We start from the raw sequence: 18,553 nt of genomic DNA, 5'->3' as shown, positions 1-18,553 counted from the left end.
TAATCCCAATTTTACTCTCACTTTTTTTATTCGCTTCCCTAATATATATTTTAAGTCAAGATACAGGGTGTTTCCAAAAGTTACATCATTATTTGAGAAAAAAAAAATTAAATTAAATTGATTCACTTCCTGTTTATTCACTGACGAAGAACATACTTGTTCGAAATCGATTTGAATAAAAAATAATTGAATGTACGCGTGTGGTTGGTCTTTTTGGAATCATATCATTATTTGAGACAATTCCAATATGGCAGCGTGTGTATGCCATTAGGGTCTGTAATCCGAAAATTGATCACAGATTATCAGCAGAGAAAATATTTGGCAGCTTGAATTTATTATTATCACATTTTAGCACAATTGCAGATTGGTTCACTGTTATTTACACTCTTCTACCTTCCTAAGACAGTTGGAAAATAATATTGACGACAAGTCTGTTTTGGTTTTTTAAGTTATTTTTGTGATGTTTAATTTTCCTATATTCTATTTATAGAATTGAGGGAGGTATATTTTTTTGCTATCCATTCTATAGTTTACCATGTTGAGTCTGATTCTGAAGGCTGGCACAAACATCTGGATCAAACTGGTAACACTGTAAGAAATAAAATTTTAAAAAAATCTGAATGTTTTAAAACATTTTAAAAATCACAATTTCATAATAAGGATAATAAGTGACAATAAATCATCACAAAACCTGCTTTCCTGATAATATCACAAAAAGGAGCAATATTTGCCCAAAGAAACAAACAAAAACACACACAAGAGCACTGCATGCAGTGTTAACGCTCGTGTGTTAAAAATTCTAAGTTAAAAAGAGACATAACTCCAAAAATATTGCTTTCAGAATTATGCCTCTTGTCTGAAGATTGCACCTTGTCATGATTAGCACAACTCTTGTATGCCATTAGTTTCATAATGATAACTTTTACAATGTTTGAAAAATGGACTTCATTAAAGATTTTGCATGATGACAACAATGACAACAACACCTCAGCAGTCATACAGAGGAACAGACAAGCTTAACAAAAGATAAAATCTGTAAATCCCAATAAAATATGTCAGGGTACATCATCAGATGACAATCCATTTGTGAAAATTTAGTTGTCAATGAAATCTTGAAAGAAATGTGGTACAAGTTTTGCACAGAAGAAGTTGATTTACACTCAACTGCCCATTTGACAAATTTTACCAATTTTATAACCAGAGTTTTTAGTTGGAAAACTTGGGTAACAAGCACCTTAATTTAATCTTAAGACCAATTAGGTTTTCTTATCTAGATTTCATAACCTAATCTCTTGCTAGAATCTTTAGTAATTAGCCTGTACCATCAGTATACAGTCACTGACCAGTCTTACATCAGTGAAGTCTGACCAGGCTCTATACTGTTGGTAGCTCAATATTTGCAATCTTATATTGAAATTCCTGAAACTTTGGATGGAATAGCTGTTCCAGATTTAAAGTGGAGCAAATCAAATACACAAAGTCATCAGGCTAAGTGTTAAATGTAAGACTAGTAAAAGGTATATAACTTGTAAAAATGAATGCAGTCATCTTATCATAGAGTTGATTCTGGTGTATTCTCCCTTACACAGAAATATATGCCAAGTTCATAAGACATAACAATGGCTGTGTACAGGCAAAAGATCAGAATTCTGCATCCAAAACTAACCAAAATTGTCCCTACCCTTTACGAAAATTTCTGACAAGCAGTATTCTTATACTATTAAATATCACTATACATTGAATTTGTACAACCATGTTTAATGATTAGCTTTAAACAGAGAAAATAAGCATAACTCGATCTTTCCTGCTATAATGGTACTGGTGCTTTACATGTATATTGATATGATATATTAAAAGTTTTCAAAATGGCAAACAACTGTTGCTACATGACGTAAATTCATGTCTTTGATTGGCTGTAAGTGACAGAAATACAGTTAAGGTGTGTGCCTTTACTGGCAGATAAATACTGCAAATGTGTGGCCCTTCTGTATAACATTTCTGATATTGACAGGTACCTCAGTATAACTGTATATTTTTTTGATAGATTGGCTAAATAGCTGCTTCATATAAAGATATGAAAATATCTTTAGCAAAAGTCTAACCAACAGCAGTGAGTGCCTAGTCAGAGGCACCTCTTATATTGAAGCAATTGAGATTTTTCAAGTCTCTATCCTTTAGCTTGCCCTAATGGGAGCAGTGGCATAGTGGTATGGGTGTCTGCCTCTCAACCCTGGGATCATTGGTCTGAGCCTTACGCAGGTCAAAACCATGTTTCCTCATGTAACATTCATGTTTGTTAGTTTCAGTACCAGACAGTGGTTCAAATGAGCTTCAAGCTTTCATCACTATTGAACTAATCTATCTTACCCTAGAGTAGTACTTCTTAGCCTCATTTTCATCCTTCTTGACCCCATGACCTGCATGCAAACATCTGGCATAGTAAAAACAGGACATGGCAATGCCTTTACAGATGAATGATGGAAGACAATCTGTCTCTTTTGAAATCAGCCCTACATCAGACAACTGTGAAACCCTGTAAATACAGTAAATCAAGTTTTGCTCACTTATAGATGTTAACCTTTAGAATACTTGAACTAAAAGATGACAACCTTTGGCTTGTCCAGCCTGAATATCCTAGTAGTTAAACTAGGCTTCATACTGTAGGCTGACCAACTTCATTTTTCCATCTTGATAATTCTAAAATTGCTAATGGACAACACCAAAAATGGAAGCTGGACAAGTCCATTTGTAAAATTTAGGAGGATAAGTGGGTAAAGAATTTCACAATACATCAGACATTATATTAGTTATGCAGAAAGCTTAAAAGTAATCTTGAAGTTCCTGTTTATAATTTTTTTAAGCAACAAGTCAACAGTTTCCAGTTACAAGAATTTAGTGACTGTATTCAGTACCAGTACAAACCGGTTTTATCCAGAAATAAATGCCATTTTCTCCACATTTAACATTTAAAGCAGTATTTTAAGAAGAATGACATGAAACAAATTTGAAAGACTAAAACTTACAAAATGCAAGTTTGTAGTCCTATTAATGGAAGGTCAACAGGAACATAGGTTTGAGCAAAAAAGCCTTGATATCTACGAAACAATCAGTGATGCTGTTGACAAACAGGTTGAAAACAGCAAACAGGTTGACAAAGAATGTCTTGATATCCAACTGCTGACAATAGCTGGTAAGTTTCTCACAAGGTATTTGAACATTTAAAAACGTAAATACCTAACTATTAGTCAACATTTAGACATTGATAGTGGAACCAACAAATGCTGCATACTTAAATAGAAAGAAGAAAACAGAAATGTGTTATTTATATTACCTGGAAGCTAGATCTGCAGCTTTGGTGTAAAGCTTTCTCTTGTAGTAATTAGCTACCAGGTTTCCCATGGCGTACACATTTCCCCTGTCTGAGGCCTCTTTCAGACAAACATAGGCAGAATCTTTGTTACTTCTCACTCCCACTCCATACTCGTACATTACACCAAGGGCTCCTGTATAAAACATGTACATAAATTTCATATTGAACAAGTTATCATTCTGTAAAACCTACACCTCTTTAAATACTTGATCAAATACACAGAATATTGGATGATTTTTGATGATATGATCTCAAAAAATGCCCATTAAAGGAACTCCACTGATGTGTAAAGCCAAAAAACGTTACATTTGAAGATCAACAGGGGCACTTAAAATGGTAAAATAAGAAACAGAAAACAAAGAATTATACACGGAATGCAACTGAAAGTCAATATTTAGTGTGATTCCTTGGTCTATTCAGAGAAACTTTAATTTTTAAGTCATTTTGCACAATAAAAATGAATATTCTGGAAAAACAGAGTTATTGCATTATCTAAAACTTTGCAACCAAGTTACTCATATAGACTGACATCTACCTTAGAATTACCAGTCCCTTCATGACAAAAAAGTAAAGTGGAGTCCCTTTAAGAATTCAATGTAAACCCTATCTCACAAGTGCCATATTAATATCTCTCTTTCTGCTTAAATTGTAACAGAAAGTCTTTAACCAAGAACTAGAGTTCTTATAAATACAATGGTGAATAAAACTGTTATGTTATGTTTTATTTGATTAACCTTAAAAGCAAAGATAACAAATCCCATCCCATATCAATCTTGTTTGATAAAAATAGAGGCATGCATTTAATGCTAAAACCCTAAAAAAATGTGCGGCCTGTGCATGGATGTTTTTGTTGTCCATGCAAGTTTTCATTTCCATTAATATTTACTGTACCTGCTTGACGTACTTTGCAGTTTTAATGCAAGAATTGATTTCAAAAGACATTTTACTTGTCATTTAATATAATTATGTTGTTTGTTTGTTTTTTTTTTAAATCAAGGTTGTCTAAATTTATGGTAAAACTGTAATATAAAGCCTCAATCAACAATAATCATTAAACATTCTCATGCCATTATCAAATAAAAATCATTAAATATTCTTTTGGCTTCTTTCTGATAGTTGGGTTAATTAAATCCTGAAATCTTGGGAGAAAAAAATTAATGTTTCTACGATATCATTTTTCCCATTTTAGGAAACATCATGCAAGATTGTACATTTTTTTCATCATTATCATTCTGTTCTGATGATTTTTGAAACAATTCATGATTATTAAAGCTAAAATTTCTTTTGTAGAATGTTTTTAGAGAACTAATGTCATATAATTAAAACAATCACAGTCTCATAATTGAATGGTTGTTTTTGTTTTTTATTCCATTGTCTTTTTGCGTTGCAATGAAGGTCATTGTTTTAGTTTCTTAACATAGTTAACACAGTTTTAATTCTGTTCCACATATTACTTTAACAGGATATAAAACTGAAAAATATAAAGGTAATGCATAGGCACTCTTTACATACAGTTAACATACAGTAGGAAATATTGTTTGTGTTTTTTTTTGGTTTAAAGATATTTATTTTAGCCCGATTGCGAAACAAGTTCTTGCAACTTATATCTATCACTTTCGAGTCGACTTCCTGGAACCAACCAGTACTGGTGTCATATGAAGAAATAATTGGTTGTGACCCAAGTTAAAGGCTCGAACCTATGATCTCTGGGTTGAGAGACAGACACCTTAACCACTAGGCCACAGCTCCCCTTTTTAATCTTAAAAATTGTCTTAATGCATAAAATGTTGCTTAAAGAATAAATAAAGTAATTTAATCAAACTTTAGGCACATAAAATTGATAGATTTAAGTTCGCTGCAATGTTTGAAATCTGTATAAAACTCTTTTTAGACATTAACTGCACAGACATTTGGAGACTGACATAATAAATTCTGTTGTATTTCAACTAATACTTTAACAGTTTTACCTGAGTGTTTTTTCATATTTTTGATATATTTTTTTTAAATTCATTTCACTAATTTTGGGGAGTGTCACTTTGATTGGATTCCACCTGCATTAAGATATCTAAAGTCAATTTGTAACACAAGATACTTGAACAATTTCCTGGGCTATTTTTTTTCATTTTTGGAACTACCATCAGCATTACTAGAATTAGAAAATTTTTCCATATTGGGAATTTTAATGCGACAGAAGCTTTGTATTTAAAATAAAATTTGAAAATGAATTTAATTCCCAGCTGGAAGGATTTAGCATTAATAAAATGTGTTTTTTTCACCTCTGTTTTTATTTTCTTTCTGTTTTTTATTATCTTTTGATCTGAGTTTAAAAAAAAAACCTTTTAAGGAAATTTAAAATAATGCAGCCTGAACTGGGAATTTGTCACTCAATATGAGGGAGAATTTAACTTTTTTGGCAATAGGAAAGCCTCTTGTTATGTGAAACCACAGCCTCCTGTTACAGAAGATAACTTTACATAGACAACAACCTGATTTTTGAGGACTTGCAGTACATTATTATCATTACTGTCAAGTCAACGCAAAATAGAACTGGAAATAATTTCTTATTTAAAAAGAGGAATATAATTTCTTTTCTTAAAAAGAAAAGAAAAAGGAGTTGCTGCCACATACCTTGAGATTCGAGGGAACCATTTCCACAGGCTTCCGAATGCCAAAAGAATGCCTTTGTCAGATTTAAACTATCGTCCCTACAGTAAAACATGCCGAGGGTGGACTGGGCTTTCACACTTGCTTTCGGGTTTCCATCATCAGCTGCCAGAAGCCAGTATCTGAATAGTTTATAGATGTTATTTAATATGAGATGAAACAATGTGACGATGCTATGAGCACCACTTTGCAGTTTAATCAGACTCTATTCTCTTGGCATCGCAGTTTTATCAGTATGACATTAATTTACCCTTACCACACTAAAAAACTTCAATGGGCTTGTCTATTTTTCAGTCTGGACAGAAACCATTCATCATTTTATGGGAGAGTTTCAAAATATTAGTACTAACTGAATAGCAAACAGTGCAGAACATGATCGAGATGTGCCGGCTTAATTAAGTCAGCACTGGTAGCACGGCCAGAATAAGTTGTCACCAGCTGTGTAAAAGGTTTCAAATCAAGCCTGGCTACATACAGATATGACATAACAAGACATTATTGCCACAAGGACCCAGGAAATTACACAATCATATAATGAAACTGTCTTCTGCTGCAAATATTTAAATAGCAATTTCCGCCAAAACAAAACATAAATGATCTCATGCAAAAACTCAATTAAATACCAGAAATTTGATCTGAAATCAAATTCCAGAAACAATTTTTCAAATACTGCCTCTGGCCGGTTTCTAGAAATGGAGATAGAAATGCGAGAGCGTGTCTATTTAAAGAAAGTCATTTCTGTCTCAGGTTTTCATTTTGTCAAGAACTGACTTTCTCTTGTAATAAATTGATATAAAAAACCAATTACAATTTTAGATTACAGTAACTGAAGTCTTTATGGTAATAACCTTCAAACATAATCCAAAATAAAACTATGTACATGTATTCTGATGACTTTACCCATCCTTTATTTAAAGTTTTATCTGGAAATATGAAATACTTAATAACAAATATCTGTTACAGTTATTAAAGGAACTCCACTGAGGTCCAAAAGGCTAAGAATATAAAATTTGAATTTCTTACATAGATCAACTTGGGCATTTTAAACAGAAAGGTATCCAAAAGATTATTTAGAAAATTATATTCACAATAAAAATTTAATAGAAGATTTATTTTTGTACTATTTTAGCCCAATTTGAGTGAAAAGTATTGTAATGCTTTTCAATTTTGGATTATTTTTCACAATTAGAACAAGAGCTGTCGGTAGGACAGCATGCTCGAATATTCTTAGTGCTTGATAGTAAAAAAAATGCCTGATACAGTTACCTCCTCCTGTTTACAGGTTGGGGTCATGATGGTGAACAAGTGTGCAAAGTTTCAAAGCCATATGTCAATGGACTTTGAAAATATTTGAACTATTACAAAAACTTTAACGTAAATTCTAAGTCGAAAAAAGGGGCATAATTCTGTCAAAATGCTTGATAGAGTTACCTCCTCCTGTTTACAGGTTGGGGTCATGATGTTGAACAAGTGTGCAAAGTTTCAAAGCCATATGTCAATGGACTTTGAAAATATTTGAACTATTACAAAAACTTTAACGTAAATTCTAAGTCGAAAAAGGGGCATAATTCTGTCAAAATGCTTAATAGAGTTACCTCCTGCTGTCTACAGGTTGGGGTCATGATGTTTGAACAAGTGTGCAAAGTTTCAAAGCCATATGTCTATGGACTTTGAAAATATTTGAACTATTACAAAAACTTTAACGGAAATTCTAAGTCGAAAAAGGGGCATAATTCTGTCAAAATGCTTGATAGAGTTACCTCCTCCTGTCTACAGGTTGGGGTCATGATGGTGAACAAGTGTGCAAAGTTTCAAAGCCATATGTCAATGGACTTTGAAAATATTTGAACTATTACAAAAACTTTAACGTAAATTCTAAGTCGAAAAAGGGGCATAATTCTGTCAAAATACTTGATAGAGTTACCTCCTCCTGTCTACAGGTTGGGGTCATGATGGTGAACAAGTGTGCAAAGTTTCAAAGCCATATGTCAATGGACTTTGAAAATATTTGAACTATTACAAAAACTTTAAAGTAAATTCTAAGTCGAAAAAGGGGCATAATTCTGTCAAAATGCTTGATAGAGTTACCTCCTCCTGTCTACAGGTTGGGGTCATGATGGTGAACAAGTGTGCAAAGTTTCAAAGCCATATGTCAATGGACTTTGAAAATATTTGAACTATTACAAAAACTTTAACATAAGTGGTTACGCCGACGCCGACGCTCGGGTGACTGCAATAGCTCTACTTATTCTTATCGAATAGTCGAGCTAAAAATCATTCTGGATAAAGGAAGGGAGCGATTGATCTGAAACTTCGCACACAAGTTATTGGTTTAGAGCTAATTAATCTCATAAAATTATTTTGTGAGCCCCGACATGGCAAAAAACCTCAGTGCAGTCCCTTTAACGTACACATAGAAGAAAACAAGATGTTTCAATAATAAACTGCCATTAAGTCAGCTTTTAAAACAAACAAGTACTTGCGTACTATGATGACACATGCATGGATTCTATGTTTAATTCGTATTCATTTGCCCCATTAAGGCACAAAAGTAACATTTGCTATCAAGTAATGGACCACCAGTCATGGCCTAAAAGGTTAATTTAGAAGCCTGAAGTGGTGATAATGTACCTCAGTGATATTTCCACAGAGCATTAGCCAAAGAAATTAATTTTGAGCCAGAAAGTAGATCACTGTACAGAGGCCAATGAGTCATAGAAGGTTTATTAACCTGAGACAATAATGAAGATGGTAGACCTAAGTAGGGGTATTGGTCCCAAGCGAAGGGCTGCCTTTTCAAAATGTCACTTTGTAGTGTACTAAGGACTCGGCTGTGCGGTATGACCTGGCCATATACTGGTGGGAACCAAAGTTTAATTTTAATATTGAAATCCGTTAAACTTTAAATTTACAGTTCCAATTTCAAAGCTGGACAAATCCATTACACAATTTTGACAGATAAAGGGATAAAAAAAATTATGGAAAAAATTAAACTTACTTCTCAGCTTCTACATCTGACTGCCTGCCCACCCCATATCCCTGGAAGTATGCCCGACCTAGATTGAACTGGGCAGCACCGATCAAATGTTTGACACGTTTATCATCGGACAATGCTATCTTCCTCATGTATTCAACAGCTTTTTTCTGTAAACATTGATAATTGTACACAATAAATTACATGTCTCTTGCATGGTTTTACAATACAATTCATATACAGTCAACCCTGTAATGAAAGACCACCTACAAACCAAACATCTTGCTCTGAAGGCCACCATTTTTATGTAGCCATTTGAAAAATAACAGTATAAAATGATCTCCCATAAGAGACTGCCTTGGGACAAATACATGTTTTTCCCAATTCTAGTGATGGTCTTTTAATACAAGTTAGACTGTACATGATTGTAATATTATGTTCTGTTTAAAGCATGCAAATACTAATATAATTATACTAAAAATAGTGCACCTTATTATTTTAAGAATCAAAAAGCATTAAATAATTATGCTATGAATAAATGCTATGAAAAATGCTATGAATAAATGCTAGGAAAATAAAATCCTATAATTGTATAAAACTAAAATTCACAAAATGCTTCTTTTTCAAAATAGTTATTTGAAATATTTAAAGCTACTCTAGAATAAAGGCAAGCTCTTCAAAAAAAAATAAAGAAAATAACTCTCTCTCCCAATAAAAATCAAACTTCATCTATAAGATTTCAAAACAAAACATCTGAGTTTGGCTGGGCTTTAAGGGGCGGTCACACCAATGCAATATTTAAGATTAAGTCCAGCTTCACTTGTGCCTGATTTAGTTCTCAAGTGAACCCCTCTGTGTATTAGTTTCAGACTCAAGTCTGAAAGCACCTGACTAAAATCTCTGACCTTCTGTAAGCTAGGAAGATAGCTTTTTAACATGTCAGAATTAATTTAAAAATGAGTAATTATCAAATGATTAAAAACACCATCAATTTACACCTCAGTTTTAAAAGCAGGATAAAAATTTTAAAAGAACTTCATTTTTATTTCACAAGTATGCAGATGATATTTTACTTAGAAAACATACATATTGTAAAGCTTCAAGGAAAGTCATGGAATAAAAAAGAGAAAAACATTTTAATAATAATCATTTCATACATGTACATTCATGTCTATGTATTTTAGTAATAAAATAGGAAAAAAGCATTTCCTATTTCTTATCAATAGTAAAAAAAGATTATACATGTATTGTAATTTTTATCAAACCATGATATTTCTATAATATATGACAATATTAAAATTTATCTTTAAAATATCACTGCAACATATTTCATAGGCAATTAACTTTGTCACAATACACCAATTTATAACATGTTCACAATATAATACCCAAATAAAAGATGTCAATCAAAACTAGATTTAAAGTCATTTTAATGGCCAAAATATCTTGGCATGCCATTGAAAATATCTAAAATCACGATCAGTTTGTCATAATCGAACAAAGGAAACTTGATTAATTTTAAAAGATCAGAATATGTTCATTAAAACGCTAAACCAGCACTTTGAAAATCAATAAAGGACGATACAAAATGGATTTTATCAAATTTTCGTCCTTAAATTAAATAAAGACTGTTATATCTTGCTCTATAGGTCTACTTAGATATGACAGTATTGATTCAAACTTAGTTAATTCCCATGATGCTTTGTAAAATATATAAGGGTCTTGAAATTTGAAATATCTTTAACAAAATGGTCTATTTAAATTTTTGTTAAAAATGCAGTCCGATATTAATTTTTCAAACATGTCAAAAAATTTCAATCATATGCTTATAAAAGGTATCTGTAAACTATTTATTACCTTTAAATATAAGAGTGGCATTTTATTAAGAAAGTCAAAACATTGATTGATGCGTAAATAATATATAAATGACAATACATAAATGAGACAACTTTTCGTATCAGGGTCTGAGAGTTTGCATCTTAAAAAATGTACCACACAATTTAACAAACTGTTTGCTTGCTAAGTAATGCAAGTAAATCAAAATTTTATTCCTTGTGTTTCTAATGAAAATAGTGCTCTGAAAAGCTTATATATTATTAGTTATAAAGATTTGTGACAGGTTATATGACCCACTATATATAAACGGTTGTTTGGAAATAAAATCCCAGCCACTAGCCATAGGTTATATTACAAACAACTGTTTAAATACAGCCAATTAACATGTCAGAAATATTTATAACCAATTCATAATGCAGCAAATTAATTAACTTCATTTTTTCTTTAAAAAGTGAGATTTCTTAATAAACTGACTGACTGCAGCATCCGTGTATATAAAACTATATAAACATCACAATTATCCAATGAAAAACGACATTACAACCGTGCTGTTTTATATTAGTTTAAATACAATAATACTACATGTATTATATATAATCTGCAACATGATAAATTTTAGTGAAAATGATAAATAATCGTGAATCCTATAAAGCATTCTGAATTAGAAGCGTAAACTATCATCTTCTAGTAAAAGAAGCCATCTTTTAGGAGGCGAAAAATCTATTTTACATGGAAATAGCTGTCAAGCATGGTTAGTACCGTAATAACGTGACAAAAATGAGCCGTGTCATGACAAAACCAACATTATGCATTTGCAACCAGCATGGATCCAGACCAGCCTGAGCCTCCGCGCAGTCTGATCAGGATCCATGCTGTTCGCTATCAGTTTCTCTACTTGTAATAGGGTTTGTAAGCGAACAGCATGGATCCTGATCAGACTGTGCAGATGCGCAGGCTGGTCTGGATCCATGCTGGTCGCAAACGCTCTATGTTGATTTTGTCATGGCACAGCTCAACTTTTATGTCTTTTTCACCTTAAAAATGTGAAAGCTTATCTCATAGTTATAAATGTGATCTAAAGGTTAGTGGCCGAAGTGAAAACATTTTTGCCATGTTCAACATTCATGTTACACAGATAAGAAAATATCATATACATTTTCTGATGACTTTTTTAAAAAAATATTCCTTAATTTCTCAATGTATAAGTTACAGCAATAATATATACTTGTTTGAAAAATGTTCAAGATTTAAACAGCGTATGATTTGATTTCAAAACATTTTCTTCATTTTCCTTTTTTAATTTAAGTCAAATTGACATGGAAGAGGTCACCTCCTGTCAAAGTATTTTCTGTTACAACTGTACAACATAGGGTCTTACTTTCCAGCTGTATTGGACAAAGTAGACATCAGGTGCTTTCGAGTGAATTATTTCAGGAACACGAGTAGAACCACTAACCTGTGCTCCTGCTGAATTAGCCTTCTCACATGAAAATTCAGACGTCCACAAAGGGATTTCTACCAACAGTGGTTATTCAAAGCAAGAGACCTTATACACTTTACCATTAAGGCCCTATGATAATGTTTAACATGTCCTTAACCTAAACTGGCATATTCTATGCTACATGTAGCTTTAAATGCAAAATAATATTTCTATACACAAAGCATTTTACATAAGCATAATTATATTCTATACAAGCATTACATCTAGAAATGATTTATAATCAACAAGGCTTGAAAAATACAAAATATGTTAGTGCATATTTACACATGTACCTTTAATTGAAATAATGTGACACAATTTACATGTATTATGTTTATATTCACACAAACATGCATTTAATTATACCTTTTTTTGCAGTACCAATTTACATGATTTATTCCCAAATATATGTATATTTCAAAGTTGAAATGCACTTATTTTTAATAACTCTACATTGTATATATCTAAAGTATTTTAAAAGCCTTGCTTAAACTCTGTAAAATCACTTAAATTTGAGTCCATCAATTTATTTTTAGCAATTACGTCAAGTTAATCTAGTATGTTTTTTAATTCTTATCTTTTCTTCTCAACTTTGAAATGTCATCAAATTAAACCTTTAAGCACAAGCTGTAATAATGGAATGCCTATGACAACAGTAAAGAGCCACCAGGCGCAGCCAGCACATCCGTGTCAGTCTGAAATTTTAGACTCTTTATACTGCTGTGTGCTCAAACTTTAGCTATAATATTCAGATATATTATTTTAAAATCCCTGAAAAATGATAATTAACAATTACAAGTTCAAAAGCAACTGGTAAGCTCATTATGCAAATTTTACTCTCTTTTTTTCATACACACTCAAGTGATTTTACAGTTAAGTCATTATTATGTTGCCACAGTTCAAGAATATTGAAACTGCAAAAGAAAAACTTGAGAATATTGGTAACACCATTGGATGTTCCCTATCCGTTGATACTGCTTTGACAAAAATACTAATACGACCTTTTTTGTGAGCAAAAGTATGAAAATTCTATTTTTAGCCTAAGTGACCTTGACCTTACACACCAAGTATCCAAGGTATCAGTCAATAAATGAAGGTGATATAAGAACCTGTTTAGAGAGACTGAAGGGCTAAAGGAAAGAAGAACTTACTAGCAACTACATGTATCATGTACTGGTCATCGAAAAAAAAATTGATAAGAGCTTTAAACAGCAGGTACAACACCTTGCACCGTGGCAACAAATAAACGTTATTCTCTACTCTAGAAGAAATAACAAAAATTCTGGTAAGTAAAAAAATAAGCTGTGAAATGAAGAAACAATATAAACTATGTGGTCAACATTCAGTTCCTGCTACCTTTCGAGTTGCCGTCTTCCTAATCTAAAAATGAACACATTAATTCTACATAAATAAACATTTCTTTTTTTCACAAGACTCAACTTTACTAAATTTGGTTATTAAAACGGGTAATTTGACTGCATAAAGTCTTGATCAATTTTATCAGTAAAGCATATGTCATATTTATATTGAAAATATGTTATAGGTTAAATATAGTTGGTGTACTTTAGAGCTTATGTCTTCAGATTTTGCTTATATATTGGCATGTAACATAATGAAAAAAAATCAGCTGCCTGACCAGGTTTCAAACCCAGGGCCTTTAGAATAGGGTACTTCACCCCTACAAATTATGCTTCACTGGAGGTTTATAAGTTAATAATTTTAGGCCACGAGTTGTACAACTGTTAACTAACAGGAGACACAGAAAATTATACATATCTCAAATAAATTCAAAATATATGAAAAATAAATGAAATTTAAAATGAATGACTTTTCTTCTTTCAGCCTTACAAGAAAAAAATCAGGACTAAAATATCAATTTAAATTCAGGCTTTATAACCCTATACATGCTTAATTTCTTTAATTGGAAAGTTCGACTTCAATGTTTTTGAAACTATCCATTATCTATTTTGGGTATATCAAGATGAAAATTTAAAGCATGTCAGTCTACAGTGTAGAGCCTGCTCAGCCTACATCAATGTGCAGGCTGGCCTGGCTCTATACTGGTGGCATAGACTAATCACTTTTTTAGACCCAGCAGTTTCAGGGTTAAGCTACATTCCATATCTACCCTTACTATACAAATTACCTTAGCATCCAATTCTATTGTGGCAAAACTCTAAAATACACATGCAAAACATGCAAAAAGCAAATACCATAGGTTAAGATTGCAAATAATGTATATTTATGCAACTAAAATTTAAAAAAAAAGTATAATAATTTACTACCAACTTAAAATTAAGTATATGATAAGCATTAAAATATATGGGTATCTAAATACAAAATTTATACTATTTAATATTGAAGCCATTAGATCAGATATGTAAAACTAAATCTGAAAATAATTTGGCAAAGCATGACCAAGCATTATATTTATTCAAACCAATAAACTTTATTTATTTTGCAAATATGGTACTTTTCAAGTGACGAGGGTAAACAAATCCAAATACACACACTTTATAAAGACAGCAATAGAGAGAACACAAAAATGTTAGAGTTTAAAGTTCTAAAATTTTACAAAACTAATTAACTGTTGTATTTTGTTCATTCCATTATAATATTATTTTTTTCTATTAATTGAAGTCACAGTTTTGTTTTGAGAAAATTAGATGATATATATGGACCAAAGTGATTTTGCGACAACTTTTGGCACAACCTTTTTGTATTTTGTATATAAATGTATAAGAAATATTTGATGAACATTGTATGTATAGCATATTCAATATAATATTTTAAACAACTGTTTTCTAATGATATACTCTAAAGCTTATAATTAGCAAATAAATTGACTTCATATCATCTAAGTAAATTGTTAAAAAAAAATCTTAAGCACAAAATGTACATTAAACTACTCTTTTTTCTTTTTTTACAACATGAAAACTATGAAAATATTTCATTTATGTAAGCTCCAAATACTATGCCTAGAAGTCAATTAAATAAAAAATCTCCTGAATTAAAAATATTGAATATGAGCCATGCAATACCATAGCATATATGTTAAAATAATGTATATGAAATTTCATATTCCACACCTGAATCTTCTGTAGTAATCCATAAACCAAAAGATTTTTCAACATTACTGAGTGAAAAGTTTTTTTAGCACATGTTGCCATTTTTTATAATTCTATAGCCCTGCCACACTCGCAGTCCATAATTTTGCTTCAATGCATTCTGATATACTGTATAAACTGATGATTTAATGGTGTTATATGTAAAACTCCTGATTTATTCAAATATTTGACACCTTAAAGATTTGACACCCTAGATATCATAGTATGTACGCTTTACAGCTAAATCACTCAAACTGTATACTGACTGTTTTTAGTCAAAATATCAAGTGACTTCTTAAGCAGATTCCGATGTATGTATTTTTGTTATGGGATAGATTCCAATTGTTATTATTTGGGAAGATATTGCCCATACAAAAAAGAACAGTAACAATACATCTAAACAACTTTAGTACATCTAGTTTAACAATTCCAACAGCAATATCAACAAATATTTTTTCACTTACCGTGTCTGATTTACAGCCAACGCCATCATACAGCATCACGCTCAACATGTACAGGGACTGAAAATCGAAATCCTTAGACCGCTCAAAATACACTATCGCCTTTTCATAAACTCCCTGAAAACAAGACAAAAATCAGCACATCAATTTGTATAATTCATGTAAAATTCTCAACTTCTTGGACTCTTTCATGGCACGAAAGATGATCAAAAGTCTCTAGAGGGATTCAAACCCAAAGCTAAAAAAGGCAAACGATTCAAAGTTATATGAACACTGAGTTCTAAATAAAGCACATCAAATTTGTTCAGTTTAATTTGTTAATAAACAAAAGACCATTGACAGTTGAACTGCTGAACTCATCTATACATAAAAGAGAACAGTATCTCCAACTAAACTGAATATTCTATCTTAAAAAATTTGCTCAAACTAACCTGTTCATAATAAAAGAGTCCTAATTGAAAGAATGCTTGCTTTTGTCCTTCCTTGATTTTCTCTAGAAGGATATTCTCCACCTTTTCCATGAGCTCATCTTCGGACAGGCATCCATACCCAGGAGCATCTTTAGTTTCTTGTGCTATATCATTCAGGATATTCTTCTCCTTAGCAAAGGTGATATTTTCAGCTGACAGGTCCTTGGGTATCTCCATACTGCCTGCTGAACATACAAAATGTGAATATTAAGTTTTAACTAATGTGTTACCAGGAAATTTTTGCTCTGAAATATGAAGGGGCCTGGACCTTTTCTATCTTAAATGCATTTTTTTTTTATATATTAACTTATTCCGGAAAACAACACCATTCCCAAGAGAATAAAGACAGCAAATTTCCCAATTCATGACTGATAAATTCCCATAATAACACTAAGAAATTCCTCAAAATAGTGGTGAATTTAAAGGTAAACAAAAACAGTAATGGATGTTTCTAAAAAAACCAAGATAATCACATGAGTGATATTCATACCCAGTTCATTTTTTAATTTAGTGTTTCACACCTAAACATTATATGATGATGTACAATTGTTATCATTTTTTTTCAATCTCAAGTTAAAATTAATAATATATATATATATCGTTTTAAAGTTTATATTATGCATAATTCACATGTCTCCTTGGATAAAAGAATTTCCCCTGAGTAATATTTGGCACCTCAGGCATTGAAAATTCCACTTGTTTTTACTAGTAGAGATCGATGCAGGACAAGAACAAAATGGTAGAATGCTCATCAGGCAGGACGAGCGAAAATTTGCCGATGTAATAGAAAGCTTGAATTCTCATAATCGGTTTGTTTACTTTTAATGCTGGAAAATCAGAAACAAAGCTTTGTGTTTTAGGTTATGTATAAGTTGCGCATATTACCCATTGTTAATTGGGAGTAACTGGTATGTGCCTGGCAATGCTCTAAAATTAGAAAGTGCGAGATTTATACATAACCTAAAAACACAAGCTTTATTTTCAGTTTTGGTTTGTTAAATTTGTGTTAACAAACTGTTTATGAAAATTTCTAGGGTCGATTGTATCTGGGAAATTTATTTTGAAAATCATGCCTAAATGCAGGATGAGTAGAATGCCATGCAGGACGAGTAGAAATTTGAAGCTACTCGTCCATAGGACGAGCGTCTTTAAAAAAAACTTTTGATATCTGCATCTGATTTAAAATTCTCAATTTGAGTCAAACCGATGCATTTTCCCCAATCTGTCTGGTACCGGCACCATTCCAAAAGTAGGGCTGCAGGGGTTCCACTAGCCATGGAATTCCAAGGGTCATTTTGACCAGTATGGACTAAGTTTTGCCAGTGACATAGATAATCTATTAGTCTGCTTTTGCCAAATACAAGGCAAACCCACGATTTTAACAAAATTTGAGCCTCCAGTTAAAATCTTGTGGGTCAAATCAGGCCTTTAAAAAAATTTGAAATCAAGGGTCAAATGGACGAATTAGAATAGTGAAGTTTTAGCCTTATTTTCCTTAAACCTGTGAGAAAAAGTGTGGGATTGACACACTTTGTGAAATTCAATTTACAATAAACATTTTGCATAAAGTGATAAATAACCTTCCAACATTTAGAAAACATAAACGATTATCAATCGACATTGACCAGTAATTTAACTATAAAGTATTAAATTTCTATTACGAAAGTGCAATTCGTATTTATGAAATATTTCAATGTGTTAGATCAGCATAATTTCTCTTGTATCCGAAATTATGATCTGTCCGATAACATTACACATCATGAAATTAAATTACTATTTAAAACAATAACAATAATTTAAGTAACAATGCATATTAGTAAATAGCAACCTTTTGTCGTTATAACCAACGGCAAAATCCTATTTCACTTCTTGGTTCACCCAGAATTTACATTTTTGCTGTAGCCAATTTTGAGATTAATTACACTGTACCATGGCTACATGGGTCACGACCTTAAAGGTAATGTAAAAAATCAGAACGTGCATAAGTGGAATCGTTCTCGTCTAGAGACTGCATGTGTATTATGTACGCGTTTAATTAATATTACTTTAATACATGGTCGTTCAAATAGAATGTGAAAGAACCTGATTAATAATACGAGTCTTATTTTTTCAGCGAGAAAGACACTGCAAAATGTATGATATTTATATTAAATACAGAATTTTTAAACATGTGAATGACTTAAAATTTCAT

At 31.8% G+C, this 18,553-nt stretch overlaps 1 protein-coding gene across 3 annotated transcripts; it reads right to left on the bottom strand.

Annotated features, from left to right (window-relative positions):
- Positions 1-448: 448 nt before the first annotated feature.
- LOC132735594 (LRP2-binding protein-like) lies at positions 449-18,324 on the bottom strand. Of its 3 annotated transcripts, none has more exons than XM_060722578.1 (9): positions 18,191-18,324; positions 16,324-16,544; positions 15,896-16,009; positions 13,681-13,704; positions 9,033-9,178; positions 5,999-6,156; positions 3,332-3,503; positions 2,368-2,533; positions 449-589 (listed from the first exon to the last, which is right to left on the bottom strand). In XM_060722578.1, the coding sequence occupies exons 2-9, from the start codon at positions 16,537-16,539 to the stop codon at positions 524-526; spliced, it is 1,062 nt and encodes a 353-aa protein (XP_060578561.1). In that variant the 5' UTR covers positions 16,540-16,544; positions 18,191-18,324; the 3' UTR covers positions 449-523. The 3 variants fall into 3 exon arrangements, with proteins under 3 accessions (XP_060578561.1, XP_060578555.1, XP_060578569.1); XM_060722572.1 differs by having other exon boundaries at positions 16,324-16,547; positions 18,191-18,315; XM_060722586.1 differs by lacking the exon at positions 13,681-13,704 and having other exon boundaries at positions 16,324-16,547; positions 18,191-18,315.
- Between the last annotated feature and the right edge of the window lie 229 nt (positions 18,325-18,553).

The sequence above is a fragment of the Ruditapes philippinarum genome, unplaced genomic scaffold (assembly GCF_026571515.1).
Source record: "Ruditapes philippinarum isolate M1 unplaced genomic scaffold, ASM2657151v2 ctg760_1_1_1_1, whole genome shotgun sequence".
Lineage (NCBI taxonomy): Eukaryota > Metazoa > Mollusca > Bivalvia > Venerida > Veneridae > Ruditapes > Ruditapes philippinarum.
The sequence above is the reverse complement of the archived record's forward strand: the minus strand, read 5'-3'. Positions and strand labels throughout refer to the sequence as shown.